At 42.1% G+C, this 24727-nt stretch overlaps 1 protein-coding gene across 4 annotated transcripts in view; it reads left to right on the top strand.

The window, feature by feature from the left end:
• dcun1d3 (defective in cullin neddylation 1 domain containing 3) overlaps positions 1–24440 on the top strand; it is a 63593-nt gene extending 39153 nt beyond the window's left edge. For all 4 annotated transcript variants that reach the window (XM_070856739.1, XM_070856742.1, XM_070856740.1 and 1 more), the window contains 2 exons: positions 9684–10213; positions 21942–24440. In XM_070856739.1, the coding sequence (XP_070712840.1) occupies positions 9777–10213; positions 21942–22419 (915 nt within the window). In that variant the 5' untranslated portion in view covers positions 9684–9776 and the 3' untranslated portion in view covers positions 22420–24440. The remainder of the gene's footprint in view (positions 1–9683; positions 10214–21941) is intronic.
• Positions 24441–24727: the final 287 nt, after the last annotated feature.

The following is a 24727-nucleotide window of genomic DNA, read 5'->3' as shown; positions in this document are numbered from 1 at the left end:
ACAGGAGCTGAATTCCAGAGTGTGATTACTTTTGACATCAAGGTAACATTTGATGGAATCTGGCACCAATTCTAGTAGATTCTGGCACCACCCTAGTAGAATCGAAGTCAATGATCAGGGAGAAAACTCTCCATTTGGCTCGAGTCAAACCTGGAACAAAGGTTGTTTTGAGGCCAATCATCTCAGCCCAAAGACATCGCTGCAGGAGTTCCTCAGGCCAGCGTCCTAAGCCCAACCATCTTCAGCTACTTCAAAAATTCCTCAGATAATGGAACAGTCTATGCCCGCATGCAGTAATATCTGGACAACATCCAGGTTTGGGCTGATATGGGGCAAATAACATTCATGTCACACAACAGCTAAGCAATAAGAACATAAGAAATAGGAACAGGAGTAGGCCATCTAGCCCCTCGAGCCTGCTCTGCCATTCAACAAGATCATGGCTGATCTGGCCGTGGACTCAGCTCCACTTACCCGCCCGCTCCCCATAACCCTTAATTCCCTTATTGGTTAAAAATCTATCTATCTGTGATTTGAATACATTCAATGACTTGGCCTCAACTGCTTCCTTGGGCCTCTCTGGGAGAATAAATTTCTTCTCAACTGGGTTTTAAATTGTTTCCCCAGTATTTTGAGGCTGTGCCCTCTAGTTCTAGTCTCCCCGACCAGTGGAAACAACCTCTCTGCCTCTATAATGTCTATCCCTTTCATTATTTTAAATGTTTCTATAAGATCACTCCTCATCCTTCTGAACTCCAACGAGTAAAGACGCAGTCTACTCAATCTATCATCATAAGGTAACCCCCTCATCTCCGGAATCAGCCTAGTGAATCGTCTCTGTACCCTCTCCAAAGCTAGTATATCCTTCCTTAAGTAAGGTGACCAAAACTGCACAGTACTCTAGATGCGGCCTCACCAATACCCTGTACAGTTGCAGCAGGACCTCCCTGCTTTTGTACTCCATCCCTCTCACAATGAAGGCCAACATTCCATTCGCCTTCCTGATTACCTGCTGCACCTGCAAACTAACATTTTGCGAATCAACCTAAAAGAGTTTCATGCACAAGGACCCCCAGGTCCCTCTGCACCGCAGCATGTTGTAATTTCTCACCATTCAAATAATATTCCCTTTTACTGTTTTTTTTTTCCCGAGGTGGATGACCTCACATTTTCTGACATTGTATTCCATCTGCCAAACCTTACCCCATTTGCTTAACCTATCTAAATCTCTTTGCAGCCTCTGTCCTCTACACAACCAGCTTTCCCACTAATCTTTGTCATCTGCAAATTTTGTTACACTATACTCTGTCCCCTCTTCCAGGTCATCTATGTATATTGTAAACAGTTGTGGTCCCAGCACCGATCCCTGTGGCACACCACTAACTGCCGATTTCCAACCCGAAAAGGACCCATTTATCCCGACTCTCTGCTTTCTGTTAGCCAGCCAATTCTCGATCCATGCTAATACATTTCCTCCGACTCCGCGTACCTTTATCTTCTGCAGTAACCTTTTGTGTGGCACCTTATCGAATGCCTTTTGGAAATCTAAATACACCACATCCATCGGTATACCTCTATCCACCATGCTCGTTATAGCCTCAAAGAATTCCAGTAAATTAGTTAAACATGATTTCCCCTTCATGAATCCATGCTGCGTCTGCTTGATTGCACTATTCCTATCTAGATGTCCCGCTATTTCTTCCTTAATGATAGCTTCAAGTATTTTCCGCACTACAGATGTTAAACTAACCGGCCTATAGCCACCTGCCTTTTGTCTGCCCTCTTTTTTTTTTTTTAAACAGAGGCGTTACATTAGCTGCTTTCCAATCCGCTGGTACCTCCCCAGAGTCCATAGAATTTTAGTAGATTATAACAAATGCATCTGCCATTGCCAATAGGAGAGAGTCTAACCACCTCCCCTGGACATTCAATGGCATTACCAATGCTGATTCCCTCACCATCAATATCTCAATGGGTCACCATTGACCAGAAACACAGCTAGACCAGCCACTTAAATGCTGTGGCTACTCAAGCAGGTCAGAAACTGAGTATTCAGCATAGAGTGGCTCACCTCCTGAAGTCAGCTGTTGTGAGCTTACCTCTAGTGGCACACATCTGTACTGTTTGAAAAGTAAATTCAAGAGATTTTGAAAAATAAGGTATGTGATGTTGCAGGTCTGAAATTGAGTTTCTCGGAAACAATTAGCATGGCTTGAATGAGTTACACAATAAAATGGGAGTTGGAGTTTTGAGGGCTGCATTTAGTTGCTAGGAGAGAGATTAAAAAGCAGGACCTCAAAGGTAGTAATCTCTGGATTACAAGCTAGTGGGTACAGAAATAGGAGGATAGAGCAGATGTCTACGTGGCTGGAGAGATGGTGCAGGTGGGAGGGCTTTAGTTTCCTGAGGCATTGGGACCGCTTCTGGGGGAGGTGGGACTAGTACAAGCCGGACGGGTTATACCTCAACAGAGCTGGGACTAATATCCTCGGGGGGGTGGGGGGGGGGGGCGTTTGCTTATGTTGTTGGGGAGGGTTTCAACTAGCTTGGCAGGGGGATGAGAACCTGAAAATAGATTTCAGTAGGGAGGGGAGTAAAGCTGGAATTAGAAAGCAAAAATAAAGAAAGTGAGTTTGAAGGAGCGAGGAAACCAGCAGGAAAAAAGGGTAAAAAAACAAACTTAAAGGCACTTTGTCTAAATGCACATAGCATTTGTAACAAAATAGATGAGTTGACGGCACAAATTGAGACAAATGTGTACGATCTGATAGCCTTTACAGAGACGTGGTTGCAAGGTAACCAGGACTGGGAATTAAATATTCAGGGGTACTTGACAATCCGGAAGGACAGACAGACAGAAAGGAAAAGGAAGTGGGGTAGCTCTATTGATAAAGGATGGAATCACTGCAATAGTAAGAAATTATATTGGCTCTAATGATAAGGATGTTGAAACAGTTTGGGTGGAGATGAGGAACAAAAAAGGGGGGGGGGGGATGTCACTGGTGGGCGTAGTCTATAGGCCCCCTAACAGTAGCAACTCTGTTGGTCTGAGCATAAACCAGGAAATAGTGGGGGGCTTGTAAAAAGGAAACAGCAATAATCATGGGTGATTTTAACCTCCATATTGATTGGACAAATCAAATTGGTCAGGGTAGCCTTGAGGAGGAGTTCATAGAGTGTGTAAGGGACGGGTTCCTTGAGCAGTACGTAACAGAACCAACCAGGGAGCAGGCTATCTTAGATCTGATCCTATGTAATGAGACAGGATTAATAAACAATCTCATAGTAAAGGATCCCCTTGGAATGAGTGATCATAGCATGATTGAATTTCAAATCCAGATGGAGGGTGAGAAAGTTGGATCTCTAACCAGCATATTAAGCTTAAATAAAGGAGATTATGAAGGTATGAGGGCAGAGTTGGCTAAAGTGGACTGGAAAAATAGATTCAAGTGTAGGATGGTTGATGAACAGTGGTGTACATTTAAAGAGATATTTCACAACTCAAGAAAAATATATTCCAGTGAGGAGAAAAGGGTGTAAGAGAAAAGATAGCCATCCGTGGCTAACTAAAGAAATAAAGGACGGTATCCAATTTAAAAACAAGGGCATACAAAGTGGCCAAAACTAGTGGGAGGACAGAAGACTGGGAAGCTTTTAAAAGCCAGCAAAGAATAACTATAAAAATGACTAAGAAAGGGAAGATAGATTATGAAAGTAAACTAGCCCAAAATATAAAAACAGATAGCAAGAGTTTCTATAGGTATATAAAAAGGAAAAGAGTGGCTAAAGTAAATGCTGATCCCTTTTGAGGACGAGACTGGGGAATTAGTAATGGGGAACATGGAGATGGCAGAAACTCTGAACAAATATTTTGTATCAGTCTTTACGGTAGAGGACCCTAAAAATATATCCCAACAGTGGATCGTCCAGTTCTTCCCGCTCTCCCTGCCCCCCGCCCTCCATAGCCCCTTAACACAATCACTAAGGAGGTGGTACTCAGTAAGATAATGGGACTAAAGGCAGATAAATCCTCTGGACCTGATGGCTTGCATCCTAGGATCTTGAGAAGTAGCGGCAGGGATTGTGAATGCATTGGTTGTAACTTACCAAAATTCCCTGAATTCTGGGGAGGTCCCAGCAGATTGGAAAACTGCAAATGTAATGCCCCTATTTAAAAAAAGGAGGCAGACAAAAAGCAGAAAACTATAGACCAGCTAGCCTAACATCTGTGGTTGGGTAAATGTTGGAGTCCATTATTAAAGAAGCAGTAGCCGGACATTTGGAAAAACATAATTCAGTCAGGCAGTCTCAGCATGGATTTATGAAGGGGAAGTCATGTTTGACAAATTTGCTGGAGTTCTTGGAGGATGTAACTAACAGGGTGGATAAAGGGGAACCAGTGGATGTGGTGTATTTGTCTTCCAGAAGGTGCCACATAAAAGCTTACTGCACAAGATGAAAGTTCACGGGGTTGGGGGTAATATGTTGGCATGGATAGAGGATTGGCTAACTAACCAAGAACAGAGAATCGGGATAAATGGTTCATTCTCTGGTTGGCAACCAGTAACTAGTGGGGTGCTGCAGGGATCAGTGCTGGGACCCCAACTATTTACAATCTATAGTAACGACTTGGAAGAAGGGACTGAGTGTAACATAGCCAAGTTTGCTGATGATACAAAAATGGGAGGAAAAGCAATGAGAGGAGGACACACAAAATCTGCAAAAGGACATAGACAGGCTAAGCGAGTGGGCAAAAATTTGGCAGATGGAGTATAATGTTGGAAAGTGTGAGGTCATGCACTTTGGCAGAAAAAAAATCAAAGAGCAAGTTATTTAAATGGAGAAAGATTGCAAAATGCTGCAGTATAGCAGGACCTGGGGGTACTTATGCATGAAACACAAAAGGATAGTATGCAGGTACAGCAAGTGATCAGGAAGGCCAATGGAATCGTTGCCTTTATTGCAAAGGGGATGGAGTATACAAGCAGGGAAGTCTTGCTACAGCTGTACAGGGTATTGGTGAGGCCGCACCTGGAGTATTGCGTGCAATATTTACGAAAGGATATACTTGCTTTGGAGGCAGTTCAGAGAAGGTTCACTAGATTGATTCTGGAGATGGGGGGTTGACTTATGGGGAAAGGTTGAGTAGGTTGGGCCTCTACTCATTAGAATTCAGAAGAATGAGAGGTGATCTTATCAGAAGATTATGAGGGGGCTTGACTGGGTGGATGCAGAGAGGATGTTTCCACTGATGGGGGAGACTAGAACTAGAGGGCATGGTCTTAGAATAAGGGGCCGCCCATTTAAAACAGATGGGGAGAAATTTATTCTGAGGGTTGTTAATCTGTGGAATTTGCTGCCTCAGAGAGCTGTGGAAGCTGGGACATTGGATAAATTTAAGACAGAAACAGACAGTTTCTTAAACGATAAGGGATTATGGGGAGCGGGCAGGGAAGTGGAGCTGAGTCCATGATCAGATCAGCCATGATCTTATTGAATGGCGGAGCAGGCTCGAGGGGCCGTATGACCACCTCCTGTTCCTATTTCTTACATTCTTATTAAAGAAAACTGGTCTCAATCACAACAACTTGTAACTCTTCAAGTGTATTGAGTCACACTAGGTGTTGCCTACATCATGGCAAACCAGATGCAATTAATGTAATTAGTGATGACTCTAGCCTGGTAAGCTAGCTAAGAAATAAGAGCACAATGCGTCTTCATTCTCCAAAGGCAAGGTTTTTTGTTGCTGCTTGAATGTTAACTGCTAAGATTGGAGACTTGCCAATTGGAAATTGCAGCCACAGTCCCCATCTTATGACTCTGCTGATTTGATGATAGTAAAATAAGTTGAATATTTTCTTAATACATGTCTAAAACCCAGATCCATCAGTATGTATGCAGTAATGTTGCCATTCCAATTACATTAGAAAAGCATAATTTATCATGGTGGACATGCTTTGACCTTTAAATATGAATCGATGAGTTTCAAAGGTTAGACCACCTTAAACCAGTGGTATGCCATATATTTGAGTAGAATTGGTAACTACATGGTTACAAACCTGGAAGGCTGTAGTCAAAATGTGTTGCAAGCTAAGAAGTTGAGAGCTGCATTTGCTAGTTGCTGATCAGTTTTACTTGAACAGGGATAAGGAAACAGTTCTTAGATATCCATGAATCCCACCTAGTTTGGTTTCTGACCTGATTGATTGATTCAAAATGGAACACAAGTTCCATCAAGGGGTTGTGAGAATTTGTTTTATGTCAAAAGAAGAAAAAGAAGTAACATTCGATTGTTTGTGTGGTAAAGAAGTGAAATAAGGTAAACCTGACTCCAAACCAATGGTTAACAGTGTAATAGATGGTATACTGTTACCAACTAGTTCAGCAGGAATCATAGAATGGTTACAGCACGGAAGGAACTCATCCAGCCCGTGCCAGTTCTCTGCAAGAGCACCTCAGCTAGTCCCATTTCCCCCACCCTTTTCCCACAGCCCTGCAAATGTTTTATCCAATTCCCTATTGAAAGCTGTGAGTGAGTCTGCCTCCACCACCCTTTCAAGTAGTGCATTCCAGATCCTAACCACTCGCTGTGTTTTTAAAAAAAAAAGTTTTCTTGTGTTGCCTTTGGTTCTTTTGATAATCGACCTTAAATCTGTGTCCTCTGGTTTTCGACCCTTTTGCCAATGGGAACAGTTTCTCTCTTTACTCTGTCCAGACCCCTCATGATTTTGAACACCCCTATCAAGTCTCCTCTCCATTTTCTCTGCTCCAAGGGGAACAACCCCAGTTTCTCCAGTCTATCCACGTAACTGAAGACCCTCATCCCTGGAATCATTCTCGTAAATCTTTTCTGCACGCTCTCTAAGGCCTTCACATCCTTCCTAAAGTGTGGTGCCCAGAATTGTACACAATGATCTAGTTGAGGCTGAACCAGTATTTTATACAGATTCATCATTTCCATGTTTTTGTACTCTATGCCTCTATTCATGAAGCCCAGGATCCCATAAGTTTTTTAACTGCTTTCTCAACCTGCCCTGTTAACTTCAACGATTTGTGCACATATACCCCCAGGTCTCTCTGTTCATGCACCCCATTTAGGATTGTACCCTTTAGTTTATATTTCCTCATTCTTTTTGCGAAAATGTATCACTTCACACTTTTCTGTGTTAAATTTCATCTGCCACATGTCCGCCCATTCCACCAGCCTGTCTATATCCTTTTGAAGTCTATCACTCTCCTCCTCACTGTTCATTATACAGTTTTGTGTCACCTGCAAATTTTGAAATTGTGCCCTGTACACCCACATCCAAGTCATTAATATACATCAAGAAAAGCAGTGGTCCTAGTACCGACCCCCGGGAAACACCACTGTATACCTTCCTCCAATCCAAAAAAAACAACCATTCACCACTACACTCTGTTTCCTATCACTTAGCCAATTTTATATCCATGTTATCACTGTCCCTTTTATTGCATGGGCTTCAACTTTGCTGAAAAGCTTCTGTCGCACTTTGTCGAACTCCTTTTGGAAATCCACGTACACCATGTCAACTGCATTGCCCTCATCAACTCTTTCGGTTACCTCATCAAAAAACTCGATCAAGTTGTTTAAACACGATTTGGCTTTCCTTATTTAATGCACACTTGTCCAAGTGACAATTTTGTCCCAGATTATTGTTTCTAAAAGCTTCCTCACTACCCGAGGTTAAACCTACCGGCCTATAGTTGCTGGGTTTATATTTACACCCTTATTTGAACAAGGGTGTAACGTTTGCAATTCACCAGACCTCTGGCACCACTCCCATTTCTACAGAGGATTATGGCCAGTACCTCTGTGATTTCTTCCTTTACTTCCCTCAGCATCCAAGTATGCATTCCACTGGTCCTGGTGACTTATCTACTTTAACAGCCAACCTTTCTAGTACCTCCCCTTTATCAATTCTTATCCCATCCAGTATCTCCTCCTTCATTGTCTATGGCAGTATCATCTTCCTTGGTGAAGACAGATGCAAAGTACTCATTTAGCACCTCAGCCATATCTCTTGCCTCCATGCGTAGGTCTCCTTTTTTAGTCTGTAATTGCCCCCAACCCTTCTCTTACTACCCATTTACTATTTATATGCCTATAGAAGACTTTTGGTAGGATCATTAATCTAAAATTTAAACTTAAGGTGAGATTATCATTGTTTTATTCATTTTGATTATTTAAGTATTTACTTTTAGGAATTAGCTTTGCAGGAGGAAGACATATGACCGAGCTGTCTGTTAATGTAAACCCTCTTTCTTCCCCTCTCTGTACTCTGCAGATCTGACCACATAGCCTGTGCCACCTAAATGAGTCTACTATTTACCTGTAGCAGGATGCTGATAATACTTGGTCTTAGCAATCCTCTCGTCCTTTAAAACAGCTGTTGATAAGCAACTAGTTCCTTTGTGTTTGGCCAGAGAAATGTTGGCTCCTGGTTAAGCAATACCTCAATTAGTTCATATTTGTTTGCGTGTATTTATAGTTCTATTGTAGGTATCCCATAGTGTTGCTGCAACCTTGACAGATATACCAACTATCTACACTCTATCAAAATAATAGGCGATCCCTCAAACGAGGATGACTTGCTTCCACGAGAGTTCACAGATGTTTCAATGAAGGACCCGATGTTCCAGTCTTGAACTCCAGTTGAGGGGGTGGAAGATGCCTGTGCATGGATTTTTTTTTTTTAGCGTGTGGTGACCGTTGCACATCAGCCACCACACGGACTTGACAGAGCTAGGCCTTTATCCAGTGGCAAGGAATTAACCAGGACAACTGGAGATCTGCTCTGCTGCACGGACCTAGTGCGCGCACTCATCGCAGTGTGGGCAGGTCCATGCTGCCCCTGGGCCCTCTGCTCTAATGTTCCATCTGGCTGTGAGTTTTTGGCTGCCAAAGAAGGAAGCGGAACAATCAACCTTGAGACAAATTTTCTTTCCCTTCCCCCTCAAAATCCATCCTTTTATTGAACTTGTAATAAGTTCATTCATGCTGCAGACCCTGACAAATGTTTGTAAAGATGCTGTACCTGTAAAAACTCTCTTATTAAACAAACCACATTTTTTTTTTAAGTTGATGCCTGACTGAGATTTTCACTCTAATCAACAAATATACAATATTTCTTTGTGCAGCATTTGCCACATTTAAACTTTAAATCTACTTAAAGAAAGACTTGCATTTTATATAACTCCTTTCATGACCACTGAATTGTTCAAGTGTTTTACAGCCAATGAAGTACTTATTGAAGTGTAGTCACTGTTGTAGTGTAGGAAACATTACTTATTGAGACTGGATAAGCTGTTTGTGAGATGCAGTCTTTTTAAAAATGTGCTATTTGTGATAAATATTGATTGGGAGTGAATGAGGCAAAAATACTGAGTTTCTAATGGTCCAAGATTTAACTTTGAAGAATGAGGCTAGCTCAGGGAATCCTGGGGTTGGGTCTGCATCTGAAACTAAATTCCAATTGCTTATACCTGTACTTAAAAAAAAAAAATATATATATTTTTTTTTAACAATAGCAAATTGGTGATATATCTTTTAATAACCCCTACTTATGAAATTTTATTCCAATATTAAAATGATGATTATAGCTTCACAGTGAAATAACCAAGAGTATGCTGTGTTAATTTTTTTCCAATTTCTTTTTAAACAGCGTTCCTGATGGCAAGTTGAAGTGTATGGAGCAACAGGAGCAGAGAGGGAGCGTGACTGGAAGGGGACTGCTTTAGAGCTGCAGTTAAGAAACATGGGCCAGTGTGTCACCAAGTGCAAAAACCCCCCTTCCTCTCTGGGCAGTAAAACTGGAGATAAAGAATCTGGTAGCAAATCACATGTTAAGAAAACGGCCAGCCCTGGTGAAGAATTTAACTCGATGTGTGAAAAGGCTTCTGGAGATATACTTGCCAATGGAACAAAGAAAACTGATGTTGTATTGGAATCAACCCAGCCCCAACTTGCTCACTCTGGAGATAGTAAAAAAGAAGAATCTTTTTCACATCATGAGGAGTTCTCACTTAAGAGAGCTGAAGAATTATTTAGCAGGTATAAGGATGCATATGAGGATTCCATCTTGGAGGAGGGCATGGAATGGTTTTGCAATGATCTTTCTGTGGATCCTACTGAGTTCATAGTGTTGTTATTAGCATGGAAATTTCAAGCAGCTACTATGTGCAAGTTTACCAGGTAAGGAGTTCAGATAAAGTTTGAAAATAATCGCTGCGGAAATTTTTTTTTTTTAAAGATTGTATTAATTCCTGTGCAGACATTGTGAGCTGAAATGCTATATTCACCGTGATAGATTTTTATATCAATTTATCAACTACATTAAAAAGGGGTAAAGTAGTTCTACTCTGACTGAAAGGACAGTAATAGTAAGGCCCTCTTGTGTCGCCCCTTCGTGCTGAAAGGATGACCCTTGGTGCTTAGTGCTATTTGCTACCTGAGCACTATGATTTTGCTTAGAAAGTCCCAAAAGCAGTAAAAATACCCAATCTGCACAATGACAAATCACTCCTTTTAAAAAAAAAAAAAAAATAATAATCTACCATATGATTGTTTGCTGTGTGAATCTATTGAAATAGCCCTGATAGGTCCAGTTACCTTCCTCTCCATTTCCTGGAAAGTTACAAGTAGTCTAGAGGAATTATTGATATTTGCGATTCTGAATAAATCTGATGATGAAACAGGCCAGCATTTTAAAAGCAGCGCAGGGTCAGCATGCTGGTAGCATTTGGAAAGGGTACAACAGGCGCAGAGTATGATGTCTCGGAGCGGGTGCAGGGCATTCTGAAAAGGGAGGGTGAACAGCCAGTTGTCGTGCATATAGGTACCAACGATATAGGTAAAAAAACAGGATGAGGTCCTACGGGACGAATTTAGGGAGCTAGGAGCTAAATTTAAAAAGTAGGACCTCAAAAGTAGTAGTCTCAGGATTGCTACCAGTGCCACGTGCTAGTCAGAGTAGGAATCGCAGGATAGCTCAGATGAATATGTGGCTTGAGGAGCGGTGCAGAAGGGAGGGACTCGCATTCCTGGAACATTGGAATCGGTTCTGGGGGAGGTGGGACCAGTACAAACCGGACGGTCTGCACCTTGGCAGGACCAAAACCAATGTCCATGGGGGAGTGTTTGCTAGTGCTGTTGGGGAGGAGTTAAACTAATATGGCAGGGGGATGGGAACCTATGCAGGGAGACAGAGGGAAGTAGAATGGGGTCTGAAGCAAAAGATAGAAAGAAGAAAGTGGAGGGCAGAGAAACCTAAAGCAAAAAGGGCCACATTACAGCAACATTCTAAAAGGGCAAAGTGTGTTAGAAAAACGAGCCTGACGGCTCTGTGCCTCAATGCGAGGAGTATTCGGAATAAGGTGGACAAATTAACTGCGCAGATAGCAGTTAACGGTTATGATGTAAATGGCATCACGGAGACACTGCTCCAGGGTGACCAAGGCTGGGAACTCAACATCTAGGGGTATTCAACATTTAGGAAGGATAGACAGAAAGGAAAAGGAGGCAGGGTGGCATTGCTGGTTAAAGAGGAAATTAGTAAGTAAGTACTGCAGTAGTAAGGAAGGACATTAGCTTGGATGATGTGGAATCTGTATGGGTGGAGCTACGGAATACCAAAGGGCAGAAAATGCTAGTGGTAGTTGTGTACAGACCACCGAACAGTAGTAGTGAGATTGGAGAAAGCATCAAACAAGAAATTAGGGATGCGTGCAATAAAGCCACAGCAGTTATCATGGGTGACTTTAATCTACATATTGATTGGGCTAACCAAACTGGTAGCAATGCAGTGGAGGAGGATTTCCTGGAGTGTATTGGGGATGGTTTTCTAGACCAATATGTCGAGGAACCAACTAGGGAGCTGGTCATCCTAGACTGGGTGATGTGTAATGAGAAAGGACTAATTAGCAGTCTTGTTGTGTGAGGCCCCTTGGAGAAGAGTGACCATAACATGGTAGAATTCTTTATTAAGATGGAGAGTGACACAGTTAATTCAGAAACTAGGGTCCTGAACTTGAGGAAAGGTAACTGCGATGGTTTGAGGGCGTGAATTGGCTAGAATAGACTGGCAAAGGATACTTAAAGGGTTGACGGTGGATAGGCAATGCAAACATTTAAAGATCACATGGATGAACTTCAGCAATTGTACTCCCTGTCTGGAGTAAAAATAAAACTGGGAAGGTGGCTCAACCGTGGCTAACCAGCGAAATTAAGGATAGTGTTAAATCTAAGGACGAGGCATATAAATTGGCCAGAAAAAGCAGCAAACCTGAGGACTGGGAGAAATTTAGAATTCAGCAGAGGAGGACAAAGGGTTTAATTAGGAGGGGGAAAATAGAGTAGAGAAGAAGCTTGCCAGGAACATAAAAACTTGCTTCTATAGATATGTGAAGAGAAAAAGATTAGGTCCCTTGCAGTCAGATTCAGGTGAATTTATAATGGGGAATAAAGGAATGGCAGACCAATTGAACAAATACTTCGGTTCCGTCTTCACGAAGGAAGACACAAATAACCTTCCAGAAGTACTAGGGGACCGAGGGTCTGGTGAGAAGGAGAAACTGAAGGATATCCTTATTAGGCGGGAAATTGTGTTAGAGAAATTGATTGGATTGAAGACCGATAAATCCCCGGGGCCTGATAGTCTGCATCCCAGAGTACTTAAGGAAGTGGCACTAGAAATAGTGGATGCATTGGTGATCATTTTCCAACAGTCTATTGACAATCAGTTCCTATGGATTGGAGGGTAGCTAATGTAACACCACTTTTTAAAAAGGGAGGGAGAGAGAAAGTGGGTAATTATAGACCAGTTAGCCTGACATTAGTAGTGGGGAAAATGTTGGAATCAATTATTAAGGATGAAATAGCGCATTTGGAAAGCAGTGACAGGATCGATCCAAGTCAGCATGGATTTATGAAGGGGAAATCATGCTTGACTAATCTTCTGGAATTTTTTGAAGATGTAACTAGTAGAGTGGACAAGGGAGAACCAGTGGATGTGGTGTATTTGGACCTTCAAAAGGCTTTTGATAAGGTCCCACGCAAGAGATTGGTGTGCAAAATCAAAGCACATGGTATTGGGAGTAATATACTGACGTGGATAGAGAACTGGTTGGCAGACAGGAAGCAGAGAGTCGGGATAAATGGGTCCTTTTTAGAATGGCAGGCAGTGACTAGTGGAGTGTCGCAGGGCTCAGTGCTGGGACCCCAGCTCTTTACAACATACATCAATTATTTAGATGAAGGAATTGAGTGTAATACCTCCAAGTTTGCAGATGACACTAAACTGGGTGGCGGTGTGAGCTGTGAGAGGGACGCTAAGAGGCTGTAGGGTGACTTGGACAGGTTAGGTGAGTGGGCAAATGCATGGCAGATGCAGTATAATGTGGATAAATGTGAGGTTATCCACTTTGGGGGCAAAAACACGAAGACAGAATATTATCTGAATGGCGGCAGATTAGGAAAAGGGGAAGTGCAACGAGACCTGGGTGTCATGGTTTATCAGTCATTGAAAGTTGGCATACAGGTACAGCAGGCGGTGAAGAAGGCAAATGGTATGTTGGCCTTCATAGCTAGGGGATTTGAGTATAGGAGCAGGGATGTCTTACTGCAGTTGTACATGGCCTTGGTGAGGCCTCACCTGGAATATTGTGTTCAGTTTTGGTCTCCTAATCTGAGGAAGAACGTTCTTGCTATTGAGGGAGTGCAGCGAAGGTTCACCAGACTGATTCCAGGGATGGCTGGACTGACATATGAGAAGAGACTGGATCAACTGGGCCTTTATACATTGGAGTTTAGAAGAATGAGAGGGGATCTCATAGAAACATTTAAAATTCTGATGGGACGGGACAGGTTAGATGCGGGTAGAATGTTCCCGATGTTGGGGAAGTCCAGAACCAGGGGACACAGTCTTAGGATAAGGGGTAGGCCATTTAGGACTGAGATGAGGAGAAACTTCTTCACTCAGAATTGTTAACCTATGGAATTCCCTGCCGCAGAGAATTGTGGATGCCAGTTCATTGGATATATTCAAGAGGGAGTTAGATATGGTCCTGAAGGCTAAAGGGATCAAGGGGTATGGAGAGAAAGCAGGAAAGGGGTACTGAGGGAATGATCAACCATGATTTTATTGAATGGTGGTGCAGGCTCGAAGAGCCGAATGGCCTACTCCTGCACCTATTTTCTATGTTTCTATCTTCAGTATGCTAACTGTACTCAGTCATGAAATGGAGAGCGCCAATCCACTAGTTACGTTTCCTTGAATTTTCTGAAGACAGCAGAAACATTGGCCCTATACAGGGATCAGAGAGTCTAATTGATCTGTAACCCAAGTCACAATCAGTAAAATCTACCCAAGAAGGAATAATACTGCAACATTGGAGGGTGAAGGTCGATGACATTGTCTTGCTCAAGCTAATTTCATACTTTGGTAGGACACCATGTTGTTTGACACAGGAAGACAATTTTGGAAGGTACTATAATTTATTTTGTGAAAAATGGCAGATGATTTTCTTAACGACTAATGGTGAGATCATAAATGTGAACAATGGCAATCAATCTTTCCTTCAACCACTGCCTCTTCCTCCCCAATTGTTTACTTATAGCATATTTTCTGCCACTGTTACTCTTCATGCTCACATCATCAGTGCAAATCCGGCGCTCTGTTACTTCCAGATGGTGGAACTTTCACAATAAGTTGAGATGAAACCCAGTATAGTTTTTACCTGACTGTTCTCTTCTACCAGTTTTTGCAACTCTCTGGTGCAATCACAGCAAACAAAATTAATTGGTGAAGTATGCAAAAAAACTGAGGGCTTTCTAAAAGGATTTCCAAAAGGAATTCGATATGGTGCCACATAAAAGGTTATTGCACAAGATAAGGGATCATGGGATTGGAGGTAATGTATTAGCATGGATAGAGGATTGGACAGAAATCAGAAGGAATAAACTTGTCTTTTTCAGGTTGTCAGGCTGTAACTAACGGGGTGCCTCAATGATCAGTGCTGGGGCCTCAGCTATTTACAATCTATTTAATGACCTAGATGAAGGAACAGAGTGTAATGTATCCAAGTTTGCTGATGATACAAAGCTAGTTTGTACAGTAAGCTGTGAGGAGAACACAGTGTCTGCAAAAGGATATATAGATAGACTAAGTGAGTGGGTAGTAAGGTGGCAGATGGAATATAATGTAGAGAAATGTGAGGTCATTCACTTTGTAGGAAGAATAGAAAAACAGAATATTTTTTTAAAATTATGAGAAACTTTTAAATGTTGGTGTTCAGAGAGATTTGGGTGACCTTGTGCAAGCTAACATACAGGTACAGCAAGCAATAAGGAAGGCAAATGGCATGTTGTCCTTTATTGCAAGGGGGTTAGAGTATAGAAACATAGAAACATAGAAAATAGGTGCAGGAGTAGGCCATTCGGCCCTTCTAGCCTGCACCGCCATTCAATGAGTTCATGGCTGAACATTCAACTTCAGTACCCCATTCCTGCTTTCTCGCCATACCCCTTGATCCCCCTAGTAGTAAGGACCTCATCTAACTCCTTTTTGAATATATTTAGTGAATTGGCCTCAACAACTTTCTGTGGTAGAGAATTCCACAGGTTCACCACTCTCTGGGTGAAGAAGTTCCTCCGCATCTCAGTCCTAAATGGCTTACCCCTTATCCTTAGACTGTGACCTCTGGTTCTGGACTTCCCCAACATTGGGAACATTCTTCCTGCATCTAACCTGTCTAACCCCGTCAGAATTTTAAATGTTTCTATGAGGTCCCCTCTCATTCTTCTGAACTCCAGTGAATACAAGCCCAGTTGATCCAGTCTTTCTTGATAGGTCAGTCCCGCCATCCCGGGAATCAGTCTGGTGAACCTTCGCTGCACTCCCTCAATAGCAAGAATGTCCTTCCTCAGGTTAGGAGACCAAAACTGTACACAATACTCCAGGTGTGGCCTCACCAATGCCCTGTACAACTGTAGCAACACCTCCCTGCCCCTGTACTCAAATCCCCTTGCTATGAAGGCCAACATGCCATTTGCTTTCTTAACCGCCTGCTGCACCTGCATGCCAACCTTCAATGACTGATGTACCATGACACCCAGGTCTCTTTGCACCTCCCCTTTTCCTAATCTGTCACCATTCAGATAATAGTCTGTCTCTCTGTTTTTTACCACCAAAGTGGATAACCTCACATTTATCCACATTATACTTCATCTGCCATGCATTTGCCCACTCACCTAACCTATCCAAGTCGCTCTGCAGCCTCACAGCATCCTCCTCGCAGCTCACACTGCCACCCAACTTAGTGTCATCCGCAAATTTGGAGATACTACATTTAATCCCCTCATCTAAATCATTAATGTACAGTGTAAACAGCTGGGGCCCCAGCACAGAACCTTGCGGTACCCCACTAGTCACTGCCTGCCATTCTGAAAAGTACCCATTTACTCCTACTCTTTGCTTCTTGTCTGACAACCAGTTCTCAATCCATGTCAGTACACTACCCCCAATCCCATGTGCTCTAACTTTGCACATCAATCTCTTGTGTGGGACCTTGTCGAACGCCTTCTGAAAGTCCAAATATACCACATCAACTGGTTCTCCCTTATCCACTCTACTGGAAACATCCTCAAAAAATTCCAGAAGATTTGTCAAGCATGATTTCCCTTTCACAAATCCATGCTGACTTGGACCTATCATGTCACCTCTTTCCAAATGCACTGCTATGACATCCTTAATAATTGATTCCATCATTTTACCCACTACCGATGTCAGGCTGACCGGTCTATAATTCCCTGTTTTCTCTCTTCCCTCCTTTTTTAAAAAGTGGGGTTACATTGGCTACCCTCCACTCCATAGGAACTGATCCAGAGTCAATGGAATGTTGGAAAATGACTGTCAACGCATCCACTATTTCCAAGGCCACCTCCTTAAGTACTCTGGGATGCAGTCCATCAGGCCCTGGGGATTTATCGGCCTTCAATCTCATCAATTTCCCCAACACAATTTCCCGGCTAATAAGGATTTCCCTCAGTTCCTCCTCCTTACTAGACCCCCCGACCCCTTTTATAACCGGAAGGTTGTTCGTGTCCTCCTTCGTGAATACCGAACCAAAGTACTTGTTCAATTGGTCCGCCATTTCTTTGTTCCCCGTTATGACTTCCCCTGATTCTGACTGCAGGAGACCTACGTTTGTCTTTACTAACCTTTTTCTCTTTACATATCTATAGAAACTTTTGCAATCCGTCTTAATGTTCCCTGCAAGCTTCTTCTCATACTCCATTTTCCCTGCCCTAATCAAACCCTTTGTCCTCCTCTGCTGAGTTCTAAATTTCTCCCAGTCCCCAGGTTCGCTGCTATTTCTGGCCAATTTGTATGCCACTTCCTTGGCTTTAATACTATCCCTGATTTCCCTTGATAGCCACGGTTGAGCCACCTTCCCTTTTTTATTTTTATGCCAGACAGGAATGTACAATTGTTGTAGTTCATCCATGCGGTCTCTAAATGTCTGCCATTGCCCATCCACAGTCAACCCCTTAAGTATCATTTGCCAATCCATCCCAGCCAATTCACGCCTCATACCTTCAAAGTTAGCCTTCTTTAAGTTCTGGACCATGGTCTCTGAATTAACTGTTTCATTCTCCATCCCAATGCAGAATTCCACCATATTATGGTCACTCTTCCCCAAGGGGCCTCGCACAACGAGATTGCTAATTAATCCTCTCTCATTACATAACACCCAGTCTAAGATGGCCTCCCCCCTAGTTGGTTCCTCGACATATTGGTCTAAAAAACCATCCCTTATGCACTCCAGAAAATCCTCCTCCACCGTATTGCTTCCAGTTTGGTTAGCCCAATCTATGTGCATATTAAAGTCACCCATTATAACTGCTGCACCTTTATTGCACGCACCCCTAATTTCCTGTTTGATGCCCTCCCCAACATCACTACTACTGTTTGGAGGTCTGTACACAACTCCCACTAACGTTTTTTGCCCTTTGGTGTTCTGCAGCTTTACCCATATAGATTCCACATCATCCAAGCTAATGTCCTTCCTAACTATTGCCTTAATCTCCTCCTTAACCAGCAATGCTACCCCACCTCCTTTTCCTTTTATTCTATCCTTCCTGAATGTTGAATACCCCTGGATGTTGAGTTCCCAGCCCTGATCATCCTGGATTAAGGATAAGATTAAGGAAGTCTTGCTGCAATTGTACAGGGCCTTGGTGAGATCCCACACCTGGAGTACTGTGCACAGTTTTGGTCTCCTTATCTAAGGAAGGATATGGGAGCCGGTGCAACGGAAATTCACTAGATTGATTCCTGGGATGAGAGGGATGTCTTATGGTGATGGATTGTGCAGAATGGGCCTAGACTCTCTGGAGTTTAGAAGAATGAGAGGTGATCTCATTGAAACATACAAGATTCTGAAGGGGATTGACAGGGTAGATGCCAAGGGGTTGTTTCCCCTGGTTGGTCTAGAACTAGGGGACACAGTCTCAGGATAAGGGGTAGGACATTTAAGAAAGAGCTGAGGAGGAATTTCTTCACTGAGTTGTGAATCTTTGGAATTCTCTGCCCCAAAGGGCTTTGGATGTTGAGTCTCTGAATATATTCACGGTTGTGATAGATAGATAGATTTTTGGAGTCTAAGAGAATCGAGGGATATGGGGATCGGGCGGGAAAGTGGAGTTGAGGTCGATGATCAGCCATGATCGTATTGAATGGCGGAGCAGGCTCGAGGGGCCATATGGTCTACCCCTGCTCCTATTTCTTATGTTTTGTTCTTTCTCCATGGGCTTATACGTGGCCAGATTTTGCTGTGCAGCTGATTATTTTGATGAACCATTTTGTTTTCTCCTATTATCTTCTGTCATCTCCTGAAGGCAGTGAATTACAGGTGCAAAGTCATGGTTAGCTCTTCAGTACCTTGCCCGTGGCCATCGTTTTGTGGTATGTGCCTATATTGTGAATGACAGCTGTTCAGACATACAGGGTACCAAGTCCTGCTTAATCCTGTCCTTGCCTGCAATCCTTACATGTACACTTTCCGACAGGCGTTGTATCAGGACTGGGATTTCCCTCTTTCTGGCACTTTTTTGCTCCACTGCACCCTTGGTGGAAAAACCTCGTGTCTCTGAGGCCAGTTATAATGGTGTATTAGGTGTCAGCCTTGGCTCAGTGGTACCACTCTCGCCTCGGAGTCAGAAGACCATGAATTCAAGTCCCACTTCAAGAGACTTGAGCACATAATCTAGCCTGGCACTTCAGTGGAGTACTGAAGTAGTGCTGCAGTGTTGGAGGTGTCTCCTTTCAGGAAGGATATATTGGCTTTGGAGGGGGTGCAGCACAGGTTCATCAGAATGATACTGTGGCTAAATGGGTTAAATTATGAGGATGGGTTGCAAAGACTAGGCTTGTATTCCCTTGAATATAGAAGATTAAGGGGTGATCTAATTCAAGTGTTTAAGATGATTAAAGGATTTGATGGTGACTGGTCATTTTTCAGACTGAAGGGATATTTATAAATGGTGTACCCTAGGGGTTGTTATTAGAACCACTGCTTTTTTTCATATATATTAATGACCTGGACTTGGGTATACAGGAAATAATTTCAAAGTTGCAGATGATGTGAAACTCTGAAATCTAGTTAACAATGAGAAGCATAGGGGCCAAGTTTCGGCCTGAGTTGCTCCTGTTTTTTTTTTGGAGCAACTGGTTTAGAATGGAGTATCTTAGAAATTGCAATTCTCGGCGTTTAGTTTGCTCCAGTTCTAGTCAGTTAGAACAGTTTCAGTTTGGAACAGATTTTTTTTTCAAAAGGGGGCGTGTCTGGCCACTAACGCCTGTTTTGAAAGTTTAGACAGTGAAAACTTACTCCAAACTAACTTAGAATGGAGTAAGTGTAGATTTTTGTATGCTCAGAAAAACCTTGCCTACACTTAGAAAATCAGGTGTAGGGAATGGGGGGGGGGTTTAAAGGGAAGTTTACAAACATTAAACACCAGTTTTACAAATAAAGAGCCATCATCAATAATAAATGATAAATACATCAATAAATCAACCAATAAATCAATCAAAAAAAATAATAAATAAATAAATGTTCTACTCACTGACTGCAGCACTGGGAGCCCTCCAACAGCGTGCTGGGACAGCCCCCCCCCCCCCCAGTGTCTGTCTCTCTCTCTCTCTCTCTCTCTCTCTGTGTCTCTCTAACTCTTCTTCAGTGTCTCTCTCTCTGTCCGTCAGTGTCTGTGTTTCTGAGAGTGAGTGAGACCTGGAGTGGGAGACGAGGGAGGTGCAGCCTGATCCTCGCAGCCCCAGTGAGTCCATTCGGCCAGGGCTAGGGGCTGCGTGCTTCGGGCCCCTCCCACATAGTTTAGTAGCTTGGAGTTACTGCACATGTGTGCCCACTGTAGCGTGCCTGTGCAGAGGTCCCGGCACTGATTTCAGCGCAGGGACCTGGCTCCGCCCCCCACAGCTCGTGCTGCGCTGCGCCGAGCTGCAAAGGATCTCCAGGGAGCCGGAGAATCTGCGGGTATTTTTTAGGCGCACTTTCGGGCCCGAAACTTGGGCCCCATAGTAACAGACTTCAGGAGGACATAGCCAGACTGGTGAAATGGATCAACACATGGCAGATGAAATTTAACGCAGAGAAGTGTGAAGTGATACATTTTGGTCCGAAGAATGAGGAGAGGCAAGATGAACTAAATGGTACAGTAAGAGGACAGATCTGGGTGTGTATGTACACAAATCTTCGAAGGTGACAGGACAAGTTGAAAAAGCATTTTAAAAAAGCATATGGGATCCTTCGCTTTATTAATAGAAGCATAGAGTATAAACGCAGGGAATTTATGCTAATCTTTTATAAAACACTGGCTAGGCCTCAGTTAGAGTATTCTATTCAATTCTGGCCACCACACTTTAGGAAGGATGTCAAGGCCTCAGAAGGTGCAGAAAAGATTTACTAGAATGGCTCCAGGGGTGAGGGATTTCAGTTATGTGAAAAGACTGGAGAAGCTGGGGCTGTTCTCCTTAGAGCAGGGAAGGTTGAGAGGAGATTTGATAGAGGTGTTCAAAATCATGAAGGGTTTTGATCGAGTAAATAAGGAGAAACTGCTTCCAGTGGCAGAAGGGACGGTAACCAGAGGACACAGTATGAAAGTGATTGGCAAAAGAATCCGAGGCGACATGAAAAAATATTTTTTACACGGCGAGTTGGTGTGATGTGGAATGCACTGCCTGAAGGGTGATGGAAGCAAATTTAATAACTTTCAAAAGAGAATTGGATAAATACTTGAAGGGGAAAAATTACAGGGCTATGGGGAAAGAACCGGGGAATGGGATTAATCTACCAAATTGGGTCGAGTAGACCAATGGGTTTGTTTTGAAAAAGGTGTACCATGAAATGTACATTGATAATTTTGATATAAATGAAGAAACCATAGAGGGTCTGAGAAAAAGATGGTGCTAGAGTCATGTAAACTATTCTACATGTGATCCCAATCTTTACAAGATTTGGGGTTTATGTGGTATGGTAGATAAACTTGCATGCATTATATAATAGACTTTCCAATGAGCTCAATCATTAGACTAGTCAGAGGTGTATTGAGAATACTGAAACTTGCATTTGCATTGTGTATTAATGAATGATTATATGAATGAGGCTGCTATGTATGTTGCACAGGTCAGGTGCTTTGATATTCGGTTATAATTATTCCATTAATTAACTTAATCGCGTATGAAAGAAACTGATGGTTGTCACGTATTAAATAAAAGTGTCCTGTTTCTAACTTCTAAAAATAAATACATCTAAAGCAGCATTTCGTTTCACCCTTGAACCCTTGCTTCATATGTAGGCTGCTTATGTGGTTCAAGCTTTTTGATTTATTTTTTATCCTTTTACTGCAGGAAAGAATTTGTGGAGGGATGTAAAGCATTAAATGCAGACAGTATTGATGGAATCCGTGCCAGATTCCCAAGCCTTATGAATGAAGCCAAAGTTGAGGACAAGTTCAAAGATTTGTATCGGTTTACGTTTCAGTTTGGACTGGACTCTGAGGAAGGCCAGCGATCACTACGGAGGGAAATAGCTGTTGCCCTTTGGAAACTGGTGTTCACACAGAACGTACCTTTCATATTGGACCAGTGGCTGAGCTTCTTAACTGAGAATCCGCCTGGAATAAAGGGAATCTCTCGAGATACGTGGAACATGTTCTTAAATTTTATTCAGGTGATAGGTCCCGATCTAACAAACTACAGCGAGGATGAGGCTTGGCCAAGCCTGTTTGACACGTTTGTAGAGTGGGAAATGGAAAGAAGAAGAAAAGAAGGTCTGGCTGAAGAAGCATTGCATTTAATTACGGAGGCTGCAAATGTGAAATGTTAGGACAAATTGCTAAAGACTACCAAGTAACAGATAATGAGTAGTGAGCAATAACTGAACATGACAGCATATGTAGTTTACTGCTCCTCCCCACCCTCGATTGCCTTGTTGCTAAAAGGGCTCCAAGATGCTGTAATAATTTATAGGCACTTTTTAAGCAATTGGGTAATACCTTTTTTAAAATGCTTGTTCACAAAAGTATGCAGTAATTCACTAGTTGCCCTAATAAAAGCAGCATCAGTTTCAGCCTTTGAATACTACTAGTATGAAGTAGTCTGACATCGTTATTGCAGAGTTTTTGTCTTTGCTTATAAAATTGTGGTGTTATGGAATTCCTTGGTTTTAAAAAGTTGAATAGTGCCAGAGCTCACTTCTGCAAATTGAATGAGTAAGAGGCTGCTGTGTGTGATGCTGCTTGTAGCAGTGAAAATAGTATAAAATATAAGACAGTATTAAACATTTACTAGTTTACTGATCAAGAATTGGAGAAGTGTTGCTATATTCAAAGTGCAAGACTTCCTGCAGTTGTTCATGTAGCAGTGCAGTCTTTCAGTATATCTAACTGGTAGTTGTGTTAGCACTGTACTCTTGTACACTGTGCAAGGTTCCAGGGTTTGCAGTACATGCACACACATTTCATGCATGGGCTCATCTCTGTGAAGTTTGTTTCCTTGTGTACACCTAATAAACATATGGGTTCTTTTGAATTCCCCCTGAAAAAAATGTCATGGTGATCTGGGTCTCTATCTACAAACATTGGTGTCTTTTCAGCTTGTTAGGTTTACAATCCATCGTTACAATTTAGATAGTGCTACTGGTACACATGCAGCGAGATTATATTCGCCAGTACCAGTTCACTTTGGGCACAAAATGTGCATTTATGTAGATTACACCTGCAGGTACCATAAAAGCCCCATTGATGATTCTTGTCTCAATTACTAGTGAGTTCAAAGACCAACCTTTTGGATAAAATCAGATCTATGGCTGCCTTAGCATCTCACTAGAGGGACCATCATTGCTACCCTGATGTGTCAAGGTGGCTTGCTCACAAAGCTCATTGCACTATTTTCAGAGTCTTGGCACAGGTTTAACACCAAGAGTATTCAAGAAGCAATAGGCAGCAGGGCTTAAAGGAATGGGATCAGTCCTGCAGATACTGTTGCCTTAACTAAAATCAACTGAAATGTGATTTTTTTTCTTGAATTTATTATTGAACTACAGCTTTCTATTAATCTGATGAGGTTTGGCTTTTTTTCCCTCCAGTGTCCATTCAAGGTTTTGTGAAAATTCAAAAATGTCCACTTTGCTGTATTTTTGTTACAAAGAAATTTATAGTTAATGAGTGACATGTGGAAAGTGTTCTTGTGCCCCTACATGTCATTGCATTCTACAACCTTTGGTGTGTTACATCTGTTTGAGTGTACCTTACTGATTTTGATATGCATCAGATGAATGGCTTCCAGCTTAAAACTGAAAAAAAAGACATTTTCTAACGTTTTAATTTTCCTCCTCTTCAAAGTTACTCTAAGACTTTGAATCTTGTCTGTACTGTCCTTTTAGATTATATGTTCTTCCTACCTTGGATTTTACACAGAACCAACAACTCTGAATTTTCTGTAGCAGGAATACAAATTTAATTCTTAAAACTCTAATATATAATCTGTGCATTTAGCTTGTGCTACATGTATATTTTATAGAATAAGTTTTGGTGCTTTCAATTCTGGGCTGCATTTCTGTGGTCTGTGGGGTTGTTGTGAGTCTTGTTGGTTTGTTTAGTTGTGTTACCATACTTAAGATACTTTCTTTTCTCTATTTCTGAAATTTACTGTCTCACCTTGCATCACTTGTAGGTAACTTACTGAAATGAACAACATTTTGCTAATGGTGTGTTTCTACCAATACACTGTCTTGTTACCATCAACTGTACATTTTATGTATTCAGATATTGTATAAATAATGGATTTATTTAAAGTTGAAATGCTTTGTATGTTTTACGTACTGATTATTTTCCAATTAAAAGAGTAAATTGCATTCTTAGCAACTTCGATCATCCATAACTTATTTCCCTTACTTTTTTCAGTTTTAAACCAAAAATGTTTTGTTATATTTCTGTATCTGACAGTTATATTAAAATATTTTTTTGCCATCAGTCGTATTTGGACGAAAAGATCCAGGCAGGTTAAAGAAAGACTTGCAGTTGGGCCGACTATCTAGTATCTACACCACTGCATCGGCAGACTGAGGTGAAAATACCTTGCTCTGGCAGACAATTAGTGTAAGTATCTTTTAAATGGTGAAAAGCTAGGAACAT

This window comes from Pristiophorus japonicus, chromosome 15, assembly GCF_044704955.1.
Source record: "Pristiophorus japonicus isolate sPriJap1 chromosome 15, sPriJap1.hap1, whole genome shotgun sequence".
In the NCBI taxonomy this organism is placed as follows: Eukaryota; Metazoa; Chordata; class Chondrichthyes; family Pristiophoridae; genus Pristiophorus; species Pristiophorus japonicus.
The sequence above is the reverse complement of the archived record's forward strand: the minus strand, read 5'-3'. Positions and strand labels throughout refer to the sequence as shown.